The sequence below is a fragment of the Entelurus aequoreus genome, linkage group LG25 (assembly GCF_033978785.1).
Source record: "Entelurus aequoreus isolate RoL-2023_Sb linkage group LG25, RoL_Eaeq_v1.1, whole genome shotgun sequence".
Classification (NCBI taxonomy): Eukaryota; Metazoa; Chordata; class Actinopteri; order Syngnathiformes; family Syngnathidae; genus Entelurus; species Entelurus aequoreus.
This window is the reverse complement of record NC_084755.1, coordinates 967,437-992,436: the sequence shown is the minus strand read 5'-3', so window position 1 is coordinate 992,436 and position 25,000 is coordinate 967,437. Positions and strand designations below refer to the sequence as shown.

At 40.3% G+C, this 25,000-nt stretch overlaps 1 protein-coding gene across 1 annotated transcript in view; it reads left to right on the top strand.

The window, feature by feature from the left end:
- LOC133642937 (protein kinase C alpha type-like) overlaps positions 1 to 22,084 on the top strand; it is a 175,606-nt gene extending 153,522 nt beyond the window's left edge. The window contains exons 4-5 of the mRNA XM_062037360.1: positions 15,444 to 15,555; positions 22,014 to 22,084. Of these exons, the coding sequence (XP_061893344.1) occupies positions 15,444 to 15,555; positions 22,014 to 22,084 (183 nt within the window). The remainder of the gene's footprint in view (positions 1 to 15,443; positions 15,556 to 22,013) is intronic.
- Positions 22,085 to 25,000: the final 2,916 nt, after the last annotated feature.

Genomic DNA, 25,000 nt, shown 5'->3' with positions numbered 1-25,000 from the left:
TAATAACAGCACTACGGGAAAGGATAAAAGGCGGGTTTTTGTGTGTGCCATTTACATGACGTCACGCGACAAGCCCTATCGGTGTGCCTCAGAGGACATCATCATAACTAATCTACTCGCCGCATCTAATCGCGGAGGGGAATCAACTTTTAATCCGGTGAGCCTGCTTATAGGGATCACTGGCCGCACCACTCTACTGTAATGAGCTCCTTCATTTGTGTGCGCATGTGTGTGTGTTTGGATGTTGTGTTTGATATCCTAATGCCTTGTCATGTTTCATTTACCAGGGAAAACACTCCAGAACTAACACAGCTTTCCAACAGAGCCTGCAGAACACCGACTCAATACTGCACACTCTTAACCACCTCACTTCATTGGCAACAATGGCTTACTGGAGAATAAACATTTTATTATCGGCCGATATATGCGTTAAAATGTAATATCGGAAATTATCGGTATCGTTTTTTTTTATTATCGGTATCGTTTTTGTTGTTAGTTTTTTTTTTTTTTTAATTAAATCAACATAAAAAACACAAGATACACTTACAATTAGTGCACCAACCCAAAAAACCTCCCTCCCCCATTTACACTCATTCACACAAAAGGGTTGTTTCTTTCTGTTATTAATATTCTGCTTCCTACATTATATATCAATATATATCAATACAGTCTGCAAGGGATACAGTCCGTAACACATGATTGTGCGTGCTGCTGCTCCACTAATAGTACTAACCTTTAACAGTTAATTTTACTAATTTTCATTCATTACTAGTTTCTATGTAACTGTTTTATATTGTTGTACTTTCTTTTTTATTCAAGAAAATGTTTTTAATTTATTTATCTTATTTTACTAATTTTTTTAAAAAGTACCTTATCTTCACCATACCCGGTTGTCCAAATTAGGCATAATAATGTGTTAATTTTAATTTATTTATCTTATTTTACTAATTTTTAAAAAAAAGTACCTTATCTTCACCATACCCAGTTGTCCAAATTAGGCATAATAATGTGTTAATTTTAATTTATTTATCTTATTTTACTAATTTTTTTAAAAAGGACCTTATCTTCACCATACCTGGTTGTCCAAATTAGGCATAATAATGTGTTAATTTTAATTTATTTATCTTATTTTACTAATTTTTTTAAAAAGTACCTTATCTTCACCATACCCGGTTGTCCAAATTAGGCATAATAATGTGTTAATTTTAATTTATTTATCTTATTTTACTAATTTTTAAAAAAAAGTACCTTATCTTCACCATACCCGGTTGTCCAAATTAGGCATAATAATGTGTTAATTTTAATTTATTTATCTTATTTTACTAATTTTTAAAAAAAGTACCTTATCTTCACCATACATGGTTGTCCAAATTAGGCATAATAATGTGTTAATTCCACGACTGCATATATCGGTTGATATCGGTATCGGTTGATATCGGTATCGGTAATTAAAGAGTTGGACAATATCGGAATATCGGATATCGGCAAAAAGCCATTATCGGACATCCCTAATTTTCTTCACATTCAAAACTATTTTTCCAATGCTAATTGTTATATATTGTATATATGATATAAACATATAATATATCATATACTGTACATATATTATGTAAATATTAGAGATGTCCGATAATGTCTTTTTTGTCGATATCCGATATTCCGATATTGTCCAACTCTTAATTACCGATTCCGATATCAACCGATACCGATATATACAGTCGTGGATGCAATGGACGTCGAGTCGGTCTGACATAATAGTGTGAGAGTCCAGTCCATAGTGGATCTAACATAATAGTGAGAGTCCAGTCCATAGTGGATCTAACATAATAGTGAGAGTCCAGTCCATAGTGGATCTAACATAATAGTGTGAGAGTCCAGTCCATAGTGGATCTAACATAATAGTGTGAGAGTCCAGTCCATAGTGGATCTAACATAATAGTGTGAGAGTCCAGTCCATAGTGGATCTAACATAATAGTGTGAGAGTCCAGTCCAAAGTGGATCTAACATAATAGTGAGAGTCCAGTCCATAGTGGATCTAACATAATAGTGTGAGAGTCCAGTCCATAGTGGATCTAACATAATAGTGTGAGAGTCCAGTCCATAGTGGATCTAGCATAATAGTGTGAGAGTCCAGTCCATAGTGGATCTAACATAATAGTGAGAGTCCAGTCCATAGTGGATCTAACATAATAGTGTGAGAGTCCAGTCCATTGTGGATCTAACATAATAGTGTGAGAGTCCAGTCCATAGTGGATCTAACATAATAGTGAGAGTCCAGTCCATAGTGGATCTAACATAATAGTGTGAGAGTCCAGTCCATAGTGGATCTAATATAATAGTGAGAGTCCAGTCCATAGTGGATCTAACATAATATTGTGAGAGTCCAGTCCATAGTGGATCTAACATAATAGTGTGAGAGTCTAGTCCATAGTGGATCTAACATAATAGTGAGAGTCCAGTCCATAGTGGATGTAACATAATAGTGTGAGAGTCCAGTCCATAGTGGATCTAACATAATAGTGAGAGTCCAGTCCATAGTGGATCTAACATAATAGTGTGAGAGTCCAGTCCATAGTGGATCTAACATAATAGTGAGAGTCCAGTCCATAGTGGATCTAACATAATAGTGAGAGTCCGGTCCATAGTGGATCTAACATAATAGTGAGAGTCCAGTCCATAGTGGATCTAACATAATAGTGAGAGTCCAGTCCATAGTGGATCTAGCATTATATTGTGAATGTCCAGTCCATAGTAGATCTAACATTATAGGGTGAGAGTCCAGTCCATAGTGGATCTAACATAATAGTGTGAGAGTCCAGTCCATAGTGCATCTAACATAATAGTGTGAGAGTCCAGTCCATAGTGGATCTAACATAATATTGTGAGAGTCCAGTCCTTAGTGGGGCCAGCAGGAGACCATACCGAGCAGAGACAGGTCAGCAGCGCAGGGACGTCCCCAACCTTCTTCTCAGGGTTCTGCTGTGGTCTTGTCATAGCCAACACAGATCTCCTACAGTAAATTGCCTGATTTCAAATCTGTGCTAACGATCCTGAGGAATGGTTCTTTCTGCTCTCAACTCATCTCGTCTTCCCGTGTCGGTGTGCGTTCAGTCTCCACGAGTGACACCATGGATCATGTCCATGTTCTCTGATCATTCTTCAACCAAGTCTGGGGTTTCACTTCAGTACAGAGGAGTGAAAGACGTGAACATGTTTACCATGCAGTACTGCAGTGTTATGAAGCGATGTCATACTGTATGTCTCAGAAGTGATTGAAGTGGCGTTGTGGAAATGACACTCCACGTTGTACACACAAGCAGTTCAATAATTAGCCCCCTGCTGTGTACATCAAATCAGCTGTCACTTTGCTGCCCAACATTTCCGAATAATAATGAGATGTTATTACAGCTGCCGTGGCAACATGGCAGTTAGTGGCTGACTGGGATTTAGATGAGTGTTCCTTCTGCCTCGGTTTTAAAGCTGCAGCACTTAACTTACGGTCTTAGTAGGTTAATTGGTTCTTAACTTTCTACACTTGTATCTCAAATCAGCGTCTCTTGCTGAAATTAATTGAAATCAATGTTATTGGTGCTCGCCTCCCAAAACAGCATTTTAAAATGTAACACGCCTTTTGAAAAGAAATGGTTCGACAAAAGGCAAAAGCAGTGAAGTTGTCACGTTGTGTAATTCGTAAACAAAATTAAGGATTTGCAAAATCCTTTTCAACTTACGCTACCGTTCAAAAGTTTGGGGTCACATCGAAATGTCCTTATTTTTTGAAGGAAAAGCACTGTACTTTTCAATGAAGATAACTTTAAACTAGTCTTAACTTGAAAGAAATACACTCTATACATTGCTAATGTGCTAAATGGCTATTCTAGCTGCAAATGTCTGGGGCCGTACTTATCAAGCTTCTTAGAATTACTCCTAAGAAGTCTGCTAAGAGTTGACTTAAGAGTAAATAAATTCTTCGCTGAAAGCTGCACTTAAAAGTTAGTTATCAAGCGTCTTACTCACACTTTCAGCGAAGTGTAGGACTGAATCTTAAGTGTCACACTCAGAGCTGAATTACGACATTACTATGTGCCGTAAACGCAATTTTAGGTGACGTCATTTCTGTGTCCATAGAAATGACCAATCACGGAAGGGAATCCCTTGTCTAAGAATAAAGAAATATCTTGGAAATATTTAAGTGGACAATGGGAGTGTATATTTTGACAATAAACTACAAAATAATACAAAACAAACTAGTCCCCGCCGGCACTCACGCTACCGCTCCTTCTCTTCTCTCGCCCACACACTCACTGACGTCACTCACCTCACGGCCACACACATACGCTACTGTCATAACATTTTCTTTCCAATTCATTAATTAGGCAACTAATTTGAAACTGGTGTGGGTGGCTCTATATATACTAGCCCACTGCAGACACATGCAGAAATCAACATGGAATCGAAAAGTATTAAATCTGTGACAAAAATAATATCCGCTCTGTCTAAACGATACCGTTTGATCAGCTGCTCGTCATCAAAAAAAACAAAACATTGTTCCGTTCCCTGAACGTTCGCGCACGTCTCTCTCGCCTCAGTGCCATCCCCTGCTGGCAACTCCTAACCACTTAAGACACCTCTGAAGGTCTCTTAAATATCGTGGAGAGTAGGAGTGATTCTTAGACTTAAGAACATTGATAAAAAGCTTTTATTCTTAAGTTTGAGAGTAGGACTAAATTTCGCAAATTCTCAAGACTTAAGTGTAAAATGGCACTCTAAGAGGCTTGATAAGTACGGCCCCTGGTTTTTAGTGCAATATCTACATAGGTGTATAGAGGCCCATTTCCATCAATTATCACTCCAGTGTTCTAATGGTACAATTAGGGCTGCAACAACTAATCGATTAAATCGATTAAAATCGATTATAAAAATAGTTGGCGATTAATTTAGTCATCAATTCGTTGGATCTATGCTATGCGCATGCGCAGAGGCTTTAAAAAAAAAAAAAAAATTAAAAAAAAAAAATTGTTTCATTTTTATTTTTTTGTATTTTTAAATAAACCTTTATTTATAAACTGCAACATGTACAAACAGCTGAGAAACAATAATCAAAATAAGTATGGTGCCAGTATGCTGTTTTTTTAAAATAAAATACTGGAAAGGACAGAAATGTAGTTTGTCTCTTTTATCCGATTATTAATCGATTAATCGAAGTAATAATCAACAGATTAATTGATTATCAAATTAATCGTTAATTGCAGCCCTAGGTACAAGGTGTTTGCTCATTGGCTCGGAAGGCTAATTGATGATTAGAAAACCCTTGTGCAATCATGTTCACACATCTGAAAACACTTTAGCTCGTTACAGAAGCTACAAAACTGACCTTCCTTTGAGCAGATTGAGTTTCTGGAGCATCACATTGGTGGGGTCAATTAAACGCTCCAAATGGCCAGAAAAAGAGAACTTTCATCTGAAACTCGACAGTCTATTCTTGTTCTTAGAAATGAAGGCTATTCCACAAAATTGTTTGGGTGACCCCAAACTTTTGAACGGTGGTGTATATTCAATTGAATAGACTGCAAAGACAAGATATTTCATGTTCACACTGAGAAACTTTGTTATTTTTTGCAAATAATCATGAACTTCGAATTGAATGGCAGCAACACATTGCAAAAAAGGCTTTTTTTTTTACCACTGTTACATGGCCTTTCCTTTTAACAACACTCAGTAAAGGTTTGGGAACTGAGGAGACACATTTTTGAAGTGGAATTCTTTCCCATTCTTGCTTGATGTACAGCTTAAGTTGTTCAACAGTCTCCCTTCTCATATTTTAGCCTTCATATTTTCAATGTCTGGACTACAGGCAGGCCAGTCTAGTACCCGCACTCTTTTACTATGAAGCCACGCTGTTGTAACACCTGGCTTGGCATTGTCTTGCTGAAATAAGCAGGGGCGTCCATGAGAAAGACGTTGCTTGGATGGCAACATATGTTGCTCCAAAAGCTGTATGTACCTTTCAGCATTAATGGTGCCTTCACAGATGTGTAAGTTACCCATGTCTTGGCCACTAATACACCCCCATACCATCACACATGCTGCCTTTTACACTTTGCGCCTAGAACAATCCGGATTGTTCTGGTCCGGAGGACACAACGTCCACAGTTTCCAAAAACAGTTTGAAATGTGGACTCGTCAGACCACAGAACACTTTTACGCTTTGCATCAGTCCATCTTAGATGAGCTCGGGCCCAGCGAAGCCGGCGGCATTTCTGGGTGTTGTTGATAAATGGCTTTGGCTTTGCATAGTAGAGTTTTAACCTGCACTCACAGATGTAGCGACCAACTGTAGTTACTGACAGTGGTTTTCTGACGTGTTCCTGAGCCCACGTGGTGATATCCTTTACACACTGATGTCGCTTTTTGATGCATTCAATGTTGGTTTTCAACCTTGCTGCTTACGTGCAGTGATTTCTCCAGATTCTCTGAACCTTTTGATGATATTACGGAGCGTAGATGGTGAAATCCCTCAATTCCTTGCAATAGCTGGTTGGGAAATGTTGTTCTTAAACAATTTGCTCAGGCATTTGTTGACAAAGTGGTGACCCTCGCCCCGTCCTTGTTTGTGAATGACTGAGCATTTCATGGAAGCTGCTTTTATACCCAATCATGGCACCCACCTGTTCCCAATTAGCCTGTTCACCTGTGGGATGTTCCAAATAAGTGTTTTGATGAGCATTGCTCAACTTTCTCAGTCTTGTTTTCCATCTGGCAATCTGATGGACCAGTCTGGGTTTGGAGGTTGCCAGGAGAACGCTACATTTCGGACTGCATTGGGCCGAGTGTGAAATTTGGTGGAGGAGGAATTATGGTGTGGGGTTGTTTTTTCAGGAGTTGGACTTGGCCCCTTATGTCAGGTTCAAACACTGATGACATCTATTAAACAAGACAAGAGGCAACGAATCAAACGGAGGCAGAATTCAATTTGGACTCAATATTGAGGAGAAAACGTGTCGACCTGTAACCTCTTACAGTGTCACCCACCCTCTGCCAGAAGATTGCACTCCTTCTTCTTTATTTGACTTTCTCCCCCCCACCTGACCACAGCTGTTTTCAGAGGGAAGTGGGTCGTAAACAGCGTTGCCAACGAACGAGATTTCTCTACAGAATTTCCTCTCTGGTCAACAAAAGCACCTTGAGGATTCTGGCAGGAACTCTCGTTCAACCCTTTTTCGATTACGCATGCACCTCCTGGTACCCCAGCACCTCCAAAACCCTCAAATCTAAACTCCAAACATCTCAGAACAAGCTAGTCAGGTTACTTCTAGACCTCCACCCCAGATCCCACCTCACTCCTACCCACTTCTCTAAAGTGGGCTGGCTCAAGGTGGAGGACAGAGTTAAACAACTTGCACTGAGCCTAGTCTATAAAATCCACTACACCTCCCTGATACCGAAGTACATGTCAAACTACTTCCTTAAAGTAAATGACCGCCATAACCACAACACCAGGGGGAGCTCCACTAACCACGTTAAACCCAGATTCCGAACTAACAAAGGTCTTAACTCATTCTCTTTCTATGCCACATCAATGTGGAATGCGCTCCCAACTGGTATAAAAGAAAGGGCATCTCTATCCTCCTTCAAAACCGCAATAAAAGTTCACCTCCAGGCAGCTACAACCCTAAACTAACACCCTCCCCGGATTGCTAATAATCAAATGTAAACAATCAAATGCAGATACTTTTTCTTATGCCTTCTGATATCTCTCTCTCTCTCTCTGTCTCTCTCTCTCTCTCTCTCTCTATGTCCACTACTTGATGTCCATATCCTACCCCCCCGCCCCCCTCCACACCCCTGATTGTAAATAATGTAAATAATTCAATGTGATTATCTTGTGTGATGACTATATTATGATGATAGTATGATAGTATATATCTGTATCATGAATCAATTTAAGTGGACCCCGACTTAAACAAGTTGAAAAACTTATTCGGGTGTTGCCATTTAGTGGTCAATTGTACGGAATATGTACTTCACTGTGCAACCTACTAATAAAAGTCTCAATCAATCAATCAATCAATCAATCAATCAATCAAAGCCTTCGGTTACAGAACAGTTCAAAAGAAGATGTCGTAAAATAGTTCAAACAGGGTTCGTAAAATACTTCAAAAAGAGTTCGTCTGGAAATTGGGCAGATCCTGCCATCTGTCCGCTTTAAAGTCACGGTGGAGTTTTACGAGCCTTCCTCCTGGTAGGCCCCAAAGACAGCTCCCGTCCCCCTGCCAGGAACTCAATGTGATACAAAGCTTTTGGGATCATTTAGAAACAATTATTCTAACACCTTAGTTCCAGTGAAAGGAACTTTGAATGCTCCAGGATACCAGAACACGTTGGACGATTCCATGGGATGGCACTTCAAGTTCATATGTGAGTAAAGGCAGGTGGCCAAATACTTTTGGCAGGTAGAAGGATGAATAAACGAAGGTCCTGGCACTGAATTTGTTTCCATCAGCAACTCACAGGTTCGCCGTTCACCCGAGGGTTGACATAGTTAGAAGAATGTGGCGAGTCGTCGCAGCAAAAAGCTGATAATGTCAAAATGAGAAAACTAGACGGGAGGTAGATATTATCTCCTTTATTGCCGCCCCAGTCACGGGTGCTCGCGAGGCTCTTTGAGGATAAACCCACTCAGAATACAAGGAGCCAAAATGGAATACAAAAGGAGGAAGACCCAGAAGGACCAGGACAGGACAGGAGAGGCATGAATTACCGCACCATCTGGTTTTTTTTTGTTTTTTTCTACCTCCCTCCTCCCTACGGTGATACTTCAGCAAACGTCGGATGCCAACGTGCAAAAAATAGAAAAGCATCATGCTAATTAGAATGTTCCTGCACCCATAATTTGCCTGCCAATCACACCTAACGACTCAACAAATCCCTTTTTTGCTCTGTGTGTTCTTTTATTTCTACCCTTCTTGAGACATCAAGAAGGAAAAGTAGCTTCCATATGAGGAAATGGCGCTGTGAGGATCCTGTTCCTGGACTTCTCGAGTGCCTTTAATACTATCCAGCCCCGCCTACTCCAGGACAAGCTGGACAGAATGCGAGTGGATCCCTGCCTGGTTGCCTGGATTTCAGACTACCTCACCGATAGGCCACAGTACGTCAGACTGAAGGACATCACATCTGACACTGTGATCAGCAGCACCGGAGCACCGCAGGGAACGGTGCTGGCCCCTCTTCTCTTCACCCTGTACACCGCTGACTTCTGCTACAACTCAGAGCTGTGTCACATCCAGAAGTACGCGGATGACACAGCCATCGTCGGGTGCATCAGGGACGGCAGAGAGGAGGAGTTTCGGAGGCTGGTGAGGGACTTTGTTGTCTGGTGCCACAGGAACCTCTTGCAGCTCAACCCTTCAAAGACCAAGGAGCTGGTCATTGACTTCGGGAGGTCGAGTCCAAGGTCACAACCTATTGTGATCGAGGGAGTCGAGGTACAGACCGTGGACTCATACAAGTACCTCGGGGTGTGGGTGGACAACAAGCTGGACTGGACTGTTAACACGGACCACTTGTACAGGAAAGGACAGAGCAGGCTGTACTTTCTGAGGAGGCTGCACTCCTTCAACGTCTGTAAAAAACTATTGTGGATGTACTACCAGTCTGTGGTTGCCAGTGTTCTGTACTACATCGTAGTGTGCTGGGGGGCAGTATATCTAAGAAGGACAGCTCCAGACTGGAGAAACTGATCAGGCGGGCCGGTTCTACGATCGGACTAAAACTGGACTCACTGGTGACGGTGGCAGAGAAGAGGACTGTGGAAAAACTAGTGAGCATCCTGGATGATGCCAGTCACCCTCTGCATACCGTTGTCAGTAGCCAGATGAGCCTGTTCAGTGCTAGACTGCTTCATCCCAAGTGCAGGACTAATAGACTAAAAAACTCCTTTGTCCCACACGCCATTAGACTGTACAACTCCTCTCTGGGAGGGAGGGGGGTACTAGAATGACGGGGGATGCAAAACAATAACAGTGTAATACGTTTTCATAACATGGTCACTAATGCCTAGTTTCTCTTGTTATATTCTTATTTTACTCTTATATTTGTATTCTCATTGATGCTTTTTGTTTTCTACTGTAATATTTTTCTATTTTGTTTCCATTTATACCCCCATTATTTACTTTTTTAAATTCGATCTCAATTCTGTACACTGCTGCCGGAATTTTAATTTTCCTGAGGGAACTCTCCTGAAGGAATCAATAAAGTACTATCTATCTATCTATCTATCTATCTATCTATCTATCTATCTATCTATCTATCTATCTATCTATCTATCTATCTATCTATCTATCTATCTAGGAGGTGTGAACAAGTTAGGACCGAAATCATGGTCCCAATACGGAAAAACCATTGCATCTAATAGAGAGCCAAATACTAGAGCAGTGGTTCTTAACCTGGGTTGGATGGAACCCTAGGGGTTCGGTGAGTCGGGCTCAGGGGTTCGGCGGCGGTCAAGACACACCCGACTCGTCGTGTAAATAAAAACTTCTCCCTATCGGCGTATTACGGATACGGCAACAGCTGACTGGTTTTCAGATGTGTAATTTGTTGTGAGTTTGTGTTGGTTTTGTTGTTTGAACAAGGTGATGTTCATGCACGCTTCATTTTGTGCACCAGTAAAATCAATCAATCAATCATCCATCCATCCATCCATCTTCTTCCGCTTATCCGGGGTCGGGTCGCGGGGGCAGCAGCCTAAGCAGGGAAGCCCAGACTTTCCTCTCCCCAGCCACTTCGTCCAGCTCCTCCCGGGGGATCCCAAGGCGTTCCCAGGCCAGCCGGGAGACATAGTCTTGCCAACGTGTCCTGGGTCTTCCCCGTGGCCTCCTACCGGTTGGACGTGCCCTAAACACCTCCCTAGGGAGGCGTTCGGGTGGCATCCTGACCAGATGCCCGAACCACCTCATCTGGCTCCTCTCCATGTGGAGGAGCAGCGGCTTTACTTTGAGCTCCCCCCCGGATGACAGAGCTTCTCACCCTATCTCTAAGGGAGAGCCCCGCCACCCGGTGGAGGAAACTCATTTCGGCCGTCCTTTCGGTCATAACCCAAAGCTCATGACCATAGGTGAGGATGGGAACGTAGATCGACCGGTAAATTGAGAGCTTTGCCTTCCGGCTCAGCTCCTTCTTCACCACAACGGATCGATACAGCGTCCGCATTACTGAAGACGCCGCACCGATCCGCCTGTCGATCTCACGATCCACTCTTCCCTCACTCGTGAACAAGACTCCTAGGTACTTGAACTCCTCCACTTGGGGCAGAGTCTCCTCCCCAACCCGGAGATGGCACTCCACCCTTTTCCGGGCGAGAACCATGGACTCGGACTTGGAGGTGCTGATTCTCATCCCAGTCGCTTCACACTCGGCTGTGAACCGATCCAGCGAGAGCTGAAGATCCTGGCCGGATGAAGCCATCAGGACCACATCATCTGCAAAAAGCAGTCAATCAATCAATCAATCAATGTTTATTTATATAGCCCTAAATCACAAGTGTCTCAAAGGGCTGCACAAGCCACAACGACATCCTCGGTACAGAGCCCGCATACGGGCAAGTAAAACTCACCCCAGTGGGACGTCGTTGGTCTCGGCTAGACCAAAGACGTCAAGATTGTTGTCTCTAATGACCTCATTAACTAATAACGTTTTGGAGGATAATGATCTTATGTTTAAAAAGCCCATATTATAGGTAGTGGGATGTTTTGAGGAGTTTTTGTTGAAATTATCCGTAGTAGCAATATTAATGTTACGTTTATTATGCGTAGTGCACTTTAAATAGTTTCGACCATATCTAGGAATTGATATTGAGGAATTGATAGCTTAACGGACTCCATTTTAGCGCTTCTTTGAGGATTAGCCTTTAGCTTTGTTGTTAGCCCCGCTAACAACAAAGCCTTTAGCTTTGTTGTTAGCCGAGCCCGGCATCCCCGCTTTTGCTTTCGAACACACCGCTTACGTCTCTTTCGTTGACGGTCCCCGCTGGTAGTGGACCCCGCTGCTTCAAAGGCCACTGCTGGATGTAGCTCGCGAAGAATTCCCAAGCTAGCGAGGAGGTCCACCGTACACGCATCTTTCAGCCCAAAATGGCCCGATCTCTCCACATCCAGAATCGTATGTCGGTCGTAAGTGAAATTGACTGAATTGACGGGTAATTTTTGCCAAATCAGTCTACACTTCCAAGAGCGCCTGCAAGAAGTTGCCGCTATCAAGCGCCGCCATCTTACTTAAAGTAGTTGTAACATGGTAACACTTTAGTATGGGGAACATATTCACCATTAATTAGTCGCTTATTAACATGCAAATTAGTAACATATTGGCTCTTAATTAGTCATTATTAAGTACTTATTAATGCCTTATTCTGCATGGCCTCATTATAACCCTAACCCTCTAACCCTAACCAAATAACTCTAAATTAAGTCTTTATTACTTAGAACATGTTCCCCATACTAAAGTGTTACCAAAAACATATAACTTTGTCTTGAATTTGGAAAAACATATTTTTTTATTTTTCACTAAGGAAGGGTTCGGTGAATGCGCGTATGAAACTGGTGGGGTTCGGTACCTCCAACAAGGTAAAGAACCACTGTACTAGAGTCTGTGAACATTGCTCCAAAGTCAGGATTTTTTGTGTTGATTTAAAAGTAAACATTGACAGGTGCAAAGGCAGCAATATATGATAAAACAAGCTAAAGAAGGACTTCCCTATTCATCCCCGAAAAAACCCGCCAGCTGATTTTACGACTTCCGGAGCTGACGTAAGAAAACCCATATGTGACCATAGGATGAACAACTACACTATTGTACTAAGACTATAGTGGCCATTAACAGTTAGCTTCTACAGCTGGGTTGCCCAAAGTGCGCCACTGGGGCCATCTGTGGTCCCTGACTCCTTTGTCATCGACCTTAAGCACATTACAAAAAACAAAAAATAGAGATCTCATTTGCACCCCTGGTGGTGACTACTATCAAAATGAGGGTGGTCCCAAAAAGGAGGGATTTTTCACATTGACTGTGTGTCGCTTTTAAAAGTGCTCCCCCTCTGGTCAACATATGAAATAACAAGTGTGTGTACAAATTTGAAGTGATCCCCCTCTGGCCAACATATGAAATAACAAGTGTGTGTAAGAAATTGAAATGCGCCCCCTTTGGCCAAAATGTATCAAATAAATATGTATATAGAGACATACTGTAATAATGAAGTAAATAATGAAGGTTAAAAACCAATTACAAACAAAAAATGAACTAAAAGCAGTCTTTTTCTCTTAACGTGTCGACTTTTTTCTTATAAAATTGGGAACAATTTCTCATATTGTTTCTGTTTCTGTAATATTGCAAGATTTTCTTGTAAAATTATTACTTTTTAATGTAAAATTATTACGTTTTTAATGCAAAATGGGGACATTTGTCATATCAAATTCTGAATTGTATCACAATATTGCCAATGTTTTTGTTGTTCTTGTAAAATAGTGAAACATTTTTGAGTGAAATTATGACTTTTGTCATAATTTTGACAAGTAAAATTCCAAATATTATTATAATGCCCAAATTTTTAAGTTTTCTTATAAAATTGTGACTTCTGTCGAGTAAAACTATGACTCTTTTCATAAAATTGCCTAAATTTTAAACTTTTCTTGTAAAATTGCGACCGTTATTGAGTAAAATTCCAACTTTTATTATATTGCACAAATGTTCAGTTTTTCTTGTCAAATTTGGACTTGCGTTTAATAAAATGACGACTTTTATTATAATACTGCCAAAATTCTAAGTTTTTTTTTCTTGTGAAATTCCAACTCATTTTTTGGAGGTCTCAGAAGGTAACAATTAAGAAGGTGTGTGCGTGTGCACGTGTGTGTGCATGTGCTGAAAATGCAAATAGGTATTCCATTTTTTTAGTGTATCAAACAAAGTATCCCTTATGAAATATTGAGTTAAAAATAATGTCTTGCTGTGTGAAACCTTTATTGACTGTACAGGCAACATTTTTAACTGTCAGCAAACGTAACAAAAAAAAGAAGTTACACATGAACAAGACAAAACACACGATTTGTGATTTTCTGAACTATAAAACGCACTTGAAATTTAAAAAAAATTCTCAAAAATTTGCCCAATTTCCAGACGACCTCTTTTTGAAGTATTTTACGAACTCTTTTTGTACTATTTTATGGACCTCTTTTTGAAGTATTTTACGAACTCTTTTTGAAGTATTTTATGGACCTCTTTTTGAAGTATCTTATGGAACTCTTTTTGAAGTATTTTACAAACTCTTTTTGAACTATTTTATGGACCTCTTTTTTAAGTATTTTACGAACTCTTTTTGAACTATTTTATGGACCTTTTTGAAGTATTTTACAAACTCTTTTTGTACTATTTTATGGACCTCTTTTTGAAGTATTTTACGAACTCTTTTTAGACTATTTTATGGACCTCTTTTTGAAGTATTTTACGAACTCTTTTTGTACTATTTTATGGACCTCTTTTTGAAGTATTTTACGAACTCTTTTTGTACTATTTTATGGAACTCTTTTAGAAGTATTTTACAAACTCTTTTTCTACTATTTTATGGACCTCTTTTTGAAGTATTTTACAAACTCTTTTTGAACTATTTTATGGACCTCTTTTAGAAGTATTTTACAAACTCTTTTTGTACTATTTTATGGACCTCTTTTTGAAGTATTTTACAAACTCTTTTTGAACTATTTTATGGACCTCTTTTTGAAGTATTTTACGAACTCTTTTTGAACTATTTTATGGAACTCTTTTTGAAATGACCTTTTCTGTGAATTGTTTACGACCTTTTCTGTGAACTTTTTTGCGACCTTTGTCCTTTGGAAACAGCGGTGGCCAGGTGGTCGGGTAGGGTCCAAAATAAAAGAAGGAGGCATGCAATCTTTTGGCAGAGCGTGCTAAGATACTGTACAAGGTTACAGTGTAAAGACGACTCTCCTCAATATTGGGTCCAAATTGAATTATGTCTCTGTTTGATTCTTTGCTTCTTGTCTTGTTTAATAGATGTCATCAGTGTTAGAACCTGACACACTGCTCTAGTATATGTTTGTTAATGAATGTGTCGCTCCAGGTAAATGAAACCATCACCAAGAAGCTTCAGTTGCTTTTTCAGAATGTCTGAGGTGAGCAGATGTCTCATTTCTGGGACATGGAAAAAATATATCAATCAATGTTTACTTATATAGCCCTAAATCCCGAGTGTCTCAAAGGGCTGCACAAGCCACAACCACATCCTGGGCTCTGATCCCACTATGAATGTCCCTTTGCTCGCTGTAGCTACAAAAATGAATGTTTTTTATTTGCCGAATAGTTAAACGACACGTAGTTTTTCAAAAGTGATCTTACCAACATTCTAAGCACACTTCCTGGTCTCGTGTCCCCGCAGGATCCCAGAAGCAAGCACAAGTTCAAGATTCACTCTTATGGCAGTCCCACCTTTTGTGACCACTGTGGATCTCTGCTGTATGGCCTCATCCACCAGGGCATGAAATGTGACAGTGAGTACACCCACCCAGCCTGAGGCCCATTCTACACTAAAGGCCCTGTTTACACTAAGCCTAAAATAAGGTTATCCGGGGTAATTCACACCTAACCTTATCCGTGTCCACACACGCCACCTAGTATGCATGCGCGGAAAATGTGCACGTCATAGTCACCTCCAGTGTTGCTTTGTGTGCAAGTTCTTAAATGTAACTTATCTGAACAATATCCAGTGTTGTGCTATTTCAATGAACTGGAATCCAGTGTGCTGTGGGGCCCTATGGTAGTGAATCAATCAATCAATGTTTACTTATATAGCCCTAAATCACAAGTGTCTCAAAGGGCTGCACAAGCCACAACGACATCCTCGGTTCAGAGCCCCCATAAGAGCAAGGAAAAACCTCACAACCCAGTGGGATGTCAATGTGAATGACTATGAGGAACCTTTGAGAGGACCCCCATAATAGTGTGAGAGTCCAGTCCATAGTGGATCTAACATAATAGTGAGAGTCCAGTCCATAGTGGATCTAACATAATAGTGTGAGAGTCCAGTCCATAGTGGATCTAACATAATAGTGAGAGTCCAGTCCATAGTGGATCTAACATAATAGTGTGAGAGTTCAGTCCATAGTGGATCTAACATAATAGTGTGAGAGTCCAGTCCATAGTGGATCTAACATAATAGTGTGAGAGTTCAGTCCATAGTGGATCTAACATAATAGTGTGAGAGTTCAGTCCATAGTGGATCTAACATAATAGTGTGATAGTCCAGTCCATAGTGGATCTAACCTAATATTGTGAGAGTCCAGTCCATAGTGGATCTAACATAATAGTGTGAGAGTCCAGTCCATAGTGGATCTAACATAATAGTGAGAGTCCAGTCCATAGTGGATCTAACATAATAGTGTGAGAGTCCAGTCCATAGTGGATCTAACATAATAGTGTGAGAGTCCAGTCCATAGTGGATCTAACATAATAGTGAGAGTCCAGTCCATAGTGGATCTAACATAATAGTGTGAGAGTCCAGTCCATAGTGGATCTAACATAATAGTGTGAGAGTCCAGTCCATAGTGGATCTAACATAATAGTGTGAGAATTCAGTCCATAGTGGATCTAACATAATAGTGAGAGTCCAGTCCATAGTGGATCTAACATAATAGTGAGAGTCCAGTCCATAGTGGATCTAACATAATAGTGAGAGTCCAGTCCATAGTGGATCTAACATAATAGTGTGAGAGTTTAGTCCATAGTTGATCTAACATAATAGTGTGAGAGTCCAGTCCATAGTGGATCTAACATAATAGTGTGACAGTCCAGTCCATAGTGGATCTAACATAATAGTGAGAGTCCAGTCCATAGTGGATCTAACATAATAGTGTGAGAGTCCAGTCCATAGGGGATCTAACATAATAGTGTGAGAGTTCAGTCCATAGTGGATCTAACATAATAGTGTGAGAGTTCAGTCCATAGTTGATCTAACATAATAGTGTGAGAGTTCAGTCCATAGTGGATCTAACATAATAGTGTGAGAGTCCAGTCCATAGTGGATCTAACATAATAGTCTGAGAGTCCAGTCCATAGTGGATCTAACATAATAGTCTGAGAGTCCAGTCCATAGTGGATCTAACATAATAGTGTGAGAGTCCAGTCCATAGTGGATCTAACATAATAGTGTGATAGTCCAGTCCATAGTGGATCTAACATAGTAGTGTGAGAGTCCAGTCCATAGTGGATCTAACATAATAGTGTGAGAGTCCAGTCCATAGTGGATCTAACATAATAGTGTGAGAGTCCAGTCCATAGTGGATCTAACATAATAGTGTGAGAGTCCAGTCCATAGTGGGGCCAACAGGAGACCATCTCGAGCGGAGACAGGTCAGCAGCGCAGAGATGTCCCCAACTGATGCACAGGCGAGCGGTCCACCCAAGGTCCCGATTCTGGACAACCAGTCCAGCAGTCTAGCAGCCGCATTTTGTACCGACTGTAATCTTTTAATGATAGTCATAGGGAGACCCGAAAATAATACGTTACAGTAATCGAGACGTAACGAACGCATTAATAATGATCTCAGCGTCGCTAGTGGACAAAAATGGAACGAATTTTAGCGATATTACGGAGATGAAAGAAGGCCGTTTTAGTAACACTCTTAATGTGTGACTCAAATGAGAGAGTTGGGTCGGAAATAATACCCAGATTCTTTACCAAATCACACCTGAGACATCGTAAATTAATCAAATCTTTAATAGACACGTAAACAATGTGATAAAGAACATTTTACATCAATCAAACTGGGGATCTAGTTATCTGGTCAGGACACTCCTCACTCTTCTGCCTTCACCTTCATTGTCCATTCCTTTTTGGTGACTTCATATACTCTGGACCTAGACGTTGAGTCCGCGACATACATGGCGAACAATAACTGATACAGTCTGCTTTGCCAGTCCAAAAGCATTCGCCGTTTTCCGTATCTCTTCCCTCGACGGCCAGGTAATACAAAGCACACACTACCTGTTTTATCACATCCACGGGAGCCCGCATTCTCGTTGTCTCTCCTTCGACATATGGACAAAGTTTTTCGCTAAGTAGAATCACAGCTGACTTAGACATTGGAAAGTTCTCTTGCCGTCTGAGAAGTGTTGTATCCCAAATAGCTGCAATGGCTTTCTCTTAAGGTATTCATGTGTGGTTTCCACAAGTGTCTGTACATGTAGAAGAAGGACAAACACGGGCATGTCCGGATGACTGGCCTCCATATTTCCAGTGGTTAGCTCCGAGCTTTATTATGAAGCTGGCTGTGGCGCGTTCTTCCTGACGTCACTTCTGTGTGGGAGAGGTCTTCCTGGCGGCACTTCCTCTCCGAACTCACTTTGTAAAAGTCAGGTTCAAGCACCAAACTATCTATTAAACGAGACCAGAAGCAAGGAATCAGGCAGAGAGAGAGTTGAGTTTAGCTCATGAGGAGAAACGTCTGGGGCTGCACACTCAGTTACAGTCTCCCACCACGCTCTAAGGTACAGCCCCACGTGCTCCTCTATTTATTCAGGAGTTCCTTAGTTAACATCACTGAGGCTGCCTCTAAATCTAAATCAGAATCAGAAATACTTTATTAATCCCTGAGGGGAAATTAAAATTTTCAGCGCGATCTCATTCAAGATCAGACAAACATTACAGGGAGACAGAACAGGATCAAACATTACAGGGAAACAGAACAGGATCGCTGACAGGCCTGCCAACTTCCGGCGCCCCTTACAAAAAAGGTGAGATACAGGTAAACACCGGGGGGCGTAGGGGGGGGCGCAGTTGGGAGAGTGGCTGTGCCAGCAACCTGAGGGCTCCTGGTTCGATCCCCACCTTCTACCAACCTCGTCACGTCCGTTGTGTCCTTGAGCAAGACACTTCACCCTTGCTCCTGATGGGTGGTGGTTAAAGGCCTTGCATGGCAGCTCCCGCCATCAGTGTGTGAATGTGTGTGTGAATGGGTGAATGTGGAAATAGTGTCAAAGCGTTTTTGAGTACCTTGAAGGTAGAAAAGCGCTATACTAGTATAACCCATTTATTATTTACCCGTGTAAAAAATTATCCAAAGAGGGGAACCTTAAACGCTGGTTTAGTGTGGCTGACACAGGGCTTAGGCTAATTAATTTTTTGTTTGACCCTTGTGTAATGTTCATATTGTTGTTACTCAGCCAGCGTTTGTGGGTCTGATGGACCCGTTGCATTTTGTGGCTTTTAATGCCTCACAATCAAACACTTTCATGTTAAAATACTGAACAGATGTTTACCTTATCCCAATAAACCATCTGTTCAGTATTTTAACATGAAAGTGTTTGATTTTGAGGCATTAAAAGCCACAAAATGCAACGGGTCCATCAGACCCACAAACGCTGGCTGAGTAACAACAACATGAACGTTGCATGGAAAATTTCTCTGCCAGATTCTGCATCCTGTCTGCTCTCATTTTCTCGCACATTTGACCCTCTGATGTTCTGTGTGCCTACACTCCGACCTCCTCCTGTCTAGGCCTGCTGTGTGTGTGTGTGTGTGTGTGTGTGTGTGTGTGTGTGTGTGTGTGTGTGTGTGTGTGTGTGTGTGTGTGTGTGTGTGTGTGTGTGTGTGTGTGTGTGTGTGTGTGTGTGTGTGTGTGTGTGTGTGTGTGTGTGTGTGTGTGTGTGTGTGTGTGTGTGTGTGTGAGAGAGACCCGGAAATCTTATATGTGATAGAACTGTGTAGGGGGGGTGTGTGGTCATTAAATATGTATTATAGGGATGTCCGATAATGGCTTTTTGCCGATATCCGATATTCCGATATTGTCCAACTCTTTAATTACCGATATCAACCGATATCAACCGATATATGCAGTCGTGGAATTAACACATTATTATGCCTAATTTGGACAACCGGGTATTGTGAAGATAAGGTACTTTTTAAAAAAATTAGTAAAATAAGATAAATAAATTAAAAACATTTTCTTGAATAAAAAAGAAAGTACAACAATACAAAAACAGTTACATAGAAACTAGTAATGAATGAAAATGAGCAAAATTAACTGTTAAAGGTTAGTACTATTAGTGGAGCAGCAGCACGCACAATCATGTGTGCTTACGGACTGTATCCCTTGCAGACTGTATTGATATATAATGTAGGAAGCAGAATATTAATAACAGAAAGAAACAACCCTTTTGTGTGAATGAGTGTAAATGGGGGAGGGAGGTTTTTTGGGTTGGTGCACTAATTGTAAGTGTATCTTGTGTTTTTTATGTTGATTTAATAAAAAAATAAAAAATAAAAAAAATAAAAAAATAAACGATACCGATAATAAAAAAAACGATACCGATAATTTCCGATATTACATTTTAACGCATATATCGGCCGATAATATCGGCAGGCCGATATTATCGGACATCTCTAATGTATTCTGATATACACTACCGTTCAAAAGTTTGGGGTCACATGTAAATGTCCTTATTTTTGAAGGAAAAGCACTGTACTTTTCAATGAAGATAACTTTAAACTAGTCTTAACTTGAAAGAAATACACTCTATACATTGCTAATGTGGTAAATGACTATTCTAGCTGCAAATGTCTGCTTTTTGGTGCAATATCTACATAGGTGTATAGAGGCCCATTTCCAGCAACTATCACTCCAGTGTTCTAATGGTACAATGTGTTTGCTCATTGGCTCAGAAGGCTAATTGATGATTAGAAAACCCTTGTGCAATCATGTTCACACATCTGAAAACAGTTTAGCTCGTCACAGAAGCTACAAAACTGACCTTCCTTTGAGCAGATTGAGTTTCTGGAGCATCACATTGGTGGGGTCAATTAAACGCTCAAAATGGCCAGAAAAAGAGAACTTTCATCTGAAACTCGACAGTCTATTCTTGTTCTTAGAAATGAAGGCTATTACACTAAATTGTTTGGGTGACCCCAAACTTTTGAACGGTAGTGTATGTTCTTCACAGAAAATGAGCCAAAGTCAGTGAGTCTCAGTTTGAAAAATTAATTAATTGTGTATCATTTTTCTTTTAATAAAAAATGAAAACGAGTCCCACAGACCCGAACACCACACGAGTTATCCGGCTTAATGTAGACACGGCCTGAATGACAACAGATGAGAGGAGAGGGTCTTTCTCTGGGCCTCCTTACAGTGGTGTCCAAAGTGCCTGTTTTTTATTGGCACAGTCAAAAAATAAACGATACTGATTGTACTTGAAATTAGAGATGTCGATATATGCGTTAAAATGTAATATCGGAAATTATCTGTATCGTTTTTTTTTATTATCGGTATCGTTTTTTTTTGTTTTTTTTGTTTTTTGTTTGTTTTTACACTCATTCACACAAAAGGGTTGTTTCTTTCTGTTATTAATATTCTGCTTCCTACATTATATATTAATATATATCAATACAGTCTGCAAGGGATACAGTCCGTAAGCACACATGATTGTGCGTGCTGCTGCTCCACTAATAATACTAACCTTTAACACTTAATTTTACTCATTTTCATTCATTACTAGTTTCTATGTAACTGTTTTTATATTGTTGTACTTTCTTTTTTTATTCAAGAAAATGTTTTTAATTTATTTATCTTATTTTACTAATTTTAAAAAAAAAAGTACCTTATCTTCACCATACCTGGTTGTCCAAATTAGGCATAATAATGTGTTAATTCCACGACTGCATATATCGGTTGATATCGGTATCGGTAATTAAAGAGTTGGACAATATCGGAATATCGGCAAAAAGCCATTATCGGACATCCCTACTTGAAATAGATAAACCATCCGAGCGTATCTACCTGCAGGGATTGCTTGTAGCCTGTTAAAATGTTTTTATATGAATTAAATCCCTAGATTATTTTGTATGTGTGGGCCTTGTATGTGAATACTTTTCCTTACTTTACACATTTTCTTCTTCCTACTCTTTTTTTTTTTCTTCTTCCTCCGCCTTCATCACAATTCCTTCCTTGTCTCCCAGTACGCTGCCTCCTCATCTTTCCAAGTCATCTCCATCCATCACCTCTCCTGGCTTGCTCCATCCATCTGTGAGGTCTTGGCTTTGGAGGCCTCAGCGCAGATGGTAATGGCAGCCCGGCCGAACAAATGAATATGGGGGATGCCATCGCCATTGCCTTGCTTTTTTTTTCCCTCTCCCATCCTTGACTCCTCTGCGGCATGCCAGCCGCAGAGGAGTCAAGCAAAAAGAGGGAGAAAACACAGAAAGTTGGAGGGAAACAAATAACTTATTTGCCTTTGCTCCATTTTATACAGCATTTGATAACATTTCAATGTCTTTCATTTATTTGGGATATTTTATCCTTTTGGCATCATTGTGTGAATGCTGAGAAACAGCATTACAGTATTCTACACCAAAAATTCATTTATTTATAATAGTTATTATTCCTTTCTGTCATTCTTTTTTTTGTTTTTTAATCAACCCATCCGACAATATAATTGACAATAATACAATTCCAAAACCAAACCCGGCCCAACAACATTCAGAATTGCAATCAACAGAACTTTGGAGAAAACACACAAACATGACACAAAACAATCCAAAAGTAGTCAATCAATCAATCAATGTTTACTTATATAGCCCTAAATCACGAGTGTCTCAAAGGGCTGCACAAGCCACAACGAGATCCCACACCAGGGCAAGAAAAAACTCAATGAGACAATGAGAAACCTTGGAGGGGACCGCACATGTGGGCCCCCCCAGAGTCCAGTCCATAGTGGATCTAACATAATATTGTGAGAGTCCAGTCCATAGTGGATCTAGCATAATAGTGTGAGAGTCCAGTCCATAGTGGATCTAACATAATAGTGAGAGTCCAGTCCATAGTGGATCTAGCATAATAGTGTGAGAGTCCAGTCCATAGTGGATCTAACATAATAGTGAGAGTCCAGTCCATAGTGGATCTAGCATAATAGTGTGAGAGTCCAGTCCATAGTGGATCTAACATAATATTGTGAGAGTCCAGTCCATAGTGGATCTAGCATAATAGTGTGAGAGTCCAGTCCATAGTGGATCTAGCATAATAGTGTGAGAGTCCAGTCCATAGTGGATCTAACATAATAGTGTGAGAGTCCAGTCCATAGTGGATCCAACATAATAGTGAGAGTCCAGTCCATAGTGGATCTAACATAATAGTGAGAGTCCAGTCCATAGTGGATCTAGCATAAAGTGAGAGACCAGTCCATAGTGGATCTAACATAATAGTGTGAGAGTCCAGTCCATAGTGGATCTAGCATAATAGTGTGAGAGTCCAGTCCATAGTGGATCTAACATAATAGTGTGAGAGTCCAGTCCATAGTGGATCCAACATAATAGTGAGAGTCCAGTCCATAGTGGATCTAACATAATAGTGTGAGAGTCCAGTCCATAGTGGATCTAGCATAAAGTGAGAGACCAGTCCATAGTGGATCTAACATAATAGTGTGAGAGTCCAGTCCATAGTGGATCTAACATAATAGTGTGAGAGTCCAGTCCATAGTGGATCTAACATAATAGTGTGAGAGTCCAGTCCATAGTGGATCTAACATAATAGTGTGAGAGTCCAGTCCATAGTGGATCTAACATAATAGTGAGAGTCCAGTCCATAGTGGATCTAACATAATAGTGTGAGAGTCCAGTCCATAGTGGATCTAACATAATAGTGTGAGAGTCCAGTCCATAGTGGATCTAACATTATAGTGTGAGAGTCCAGTCCATAGTGGATCTAACATTATAGTGTGAGAGTCCAGTCCATAGTGGATCTAGCATAATAGTTTGAGAGTCCAGTCCATAGTGGATCTAACATAATAGTGTGAGAGTCCAGTCCATAGTGGATCTAACATAATAGTGTGAGAGTCCAGTCCATAGTGGATCTAACATAATATTGTGAGAGTCCAGTCCATAGTGGATCTAACGTAATAGTGTGAGAGTCCAGTCCATAGTGGATCTAACATAATATTGTGAGAGTCCAGTCCATAGTGGATCTAACATAATAGTGAGAGTCTAGTCCATAGTGGATCTAACATAATAGTGTGAGAGTCCAGTCCATAGTGGATCTAACATAATAGTGTGAGAGTCCAGTCCGTAGTGGATCTAACATAATATATGATAAAACCGATTCGCAAAATTCCAACGCCAATCTACTCAGTTCACTCAGGCCAATGTGCTATGTGTTTCAACAAATTCCTGCTTTTCCCGACTTTTCCAAACTTCCAGATTATTCCCATTAAATTTTCAACGTTCTCCAACATTTGTCGCCCAGTTACAACTGTTCCACTATCTACACACTCCACTCATCCTGGACATACAGGCCAAAGTGTTTCCTGGTTCCAAAATTTTCCTGATTACCAGGAATTATCGCTTTTAAATACCACAGTTTTTACCCATTGTTTTTTTTTGACTACTTTACCCACATTTTTCATCCGATTTTAACCATTCCACTATCAGTGTGTTTCGTCTTAGGAAATTCAAGCCATTTATTCTTTTTTTGTCAGAAAAATTCTCGGTTTTCCCAATAATCCCGCTTTTCCTGTAACGCCTATTCTCTAATAAAAAATGTTATTACTTCCAAAATTTTCAACTGATTCGCAAAATTCCAACGCCAAACCACTCAGTTCACTCAGGCCAATGTGCTATGTGTTTCAACAAATTGCCACTTTTCCAAACTTCCAGATAATTCCCATTAAATGTCTTTAAAGTTCTACAACTTCAACATGTGTCGCCCAATTCCAACTGTTCCACTATCTACATACTGCACTCATCCTGGACATTTAAGCCAAAGTTTTTCCGGGTTCCAAAATGTTCCTGATTACCATGAATTCCCGCTTTTAAATACCACAGGTTTTACTCGTTTTTTTTTTTATTACTTTCCCCGCATTTTTCATCCGATTTCAACCTTTCCACTATCAGTGTGTTTCATCTTAGGAAATTCAAGCCATTTATTTATTTGTTGTCAGAAAAGATGTCAGTTT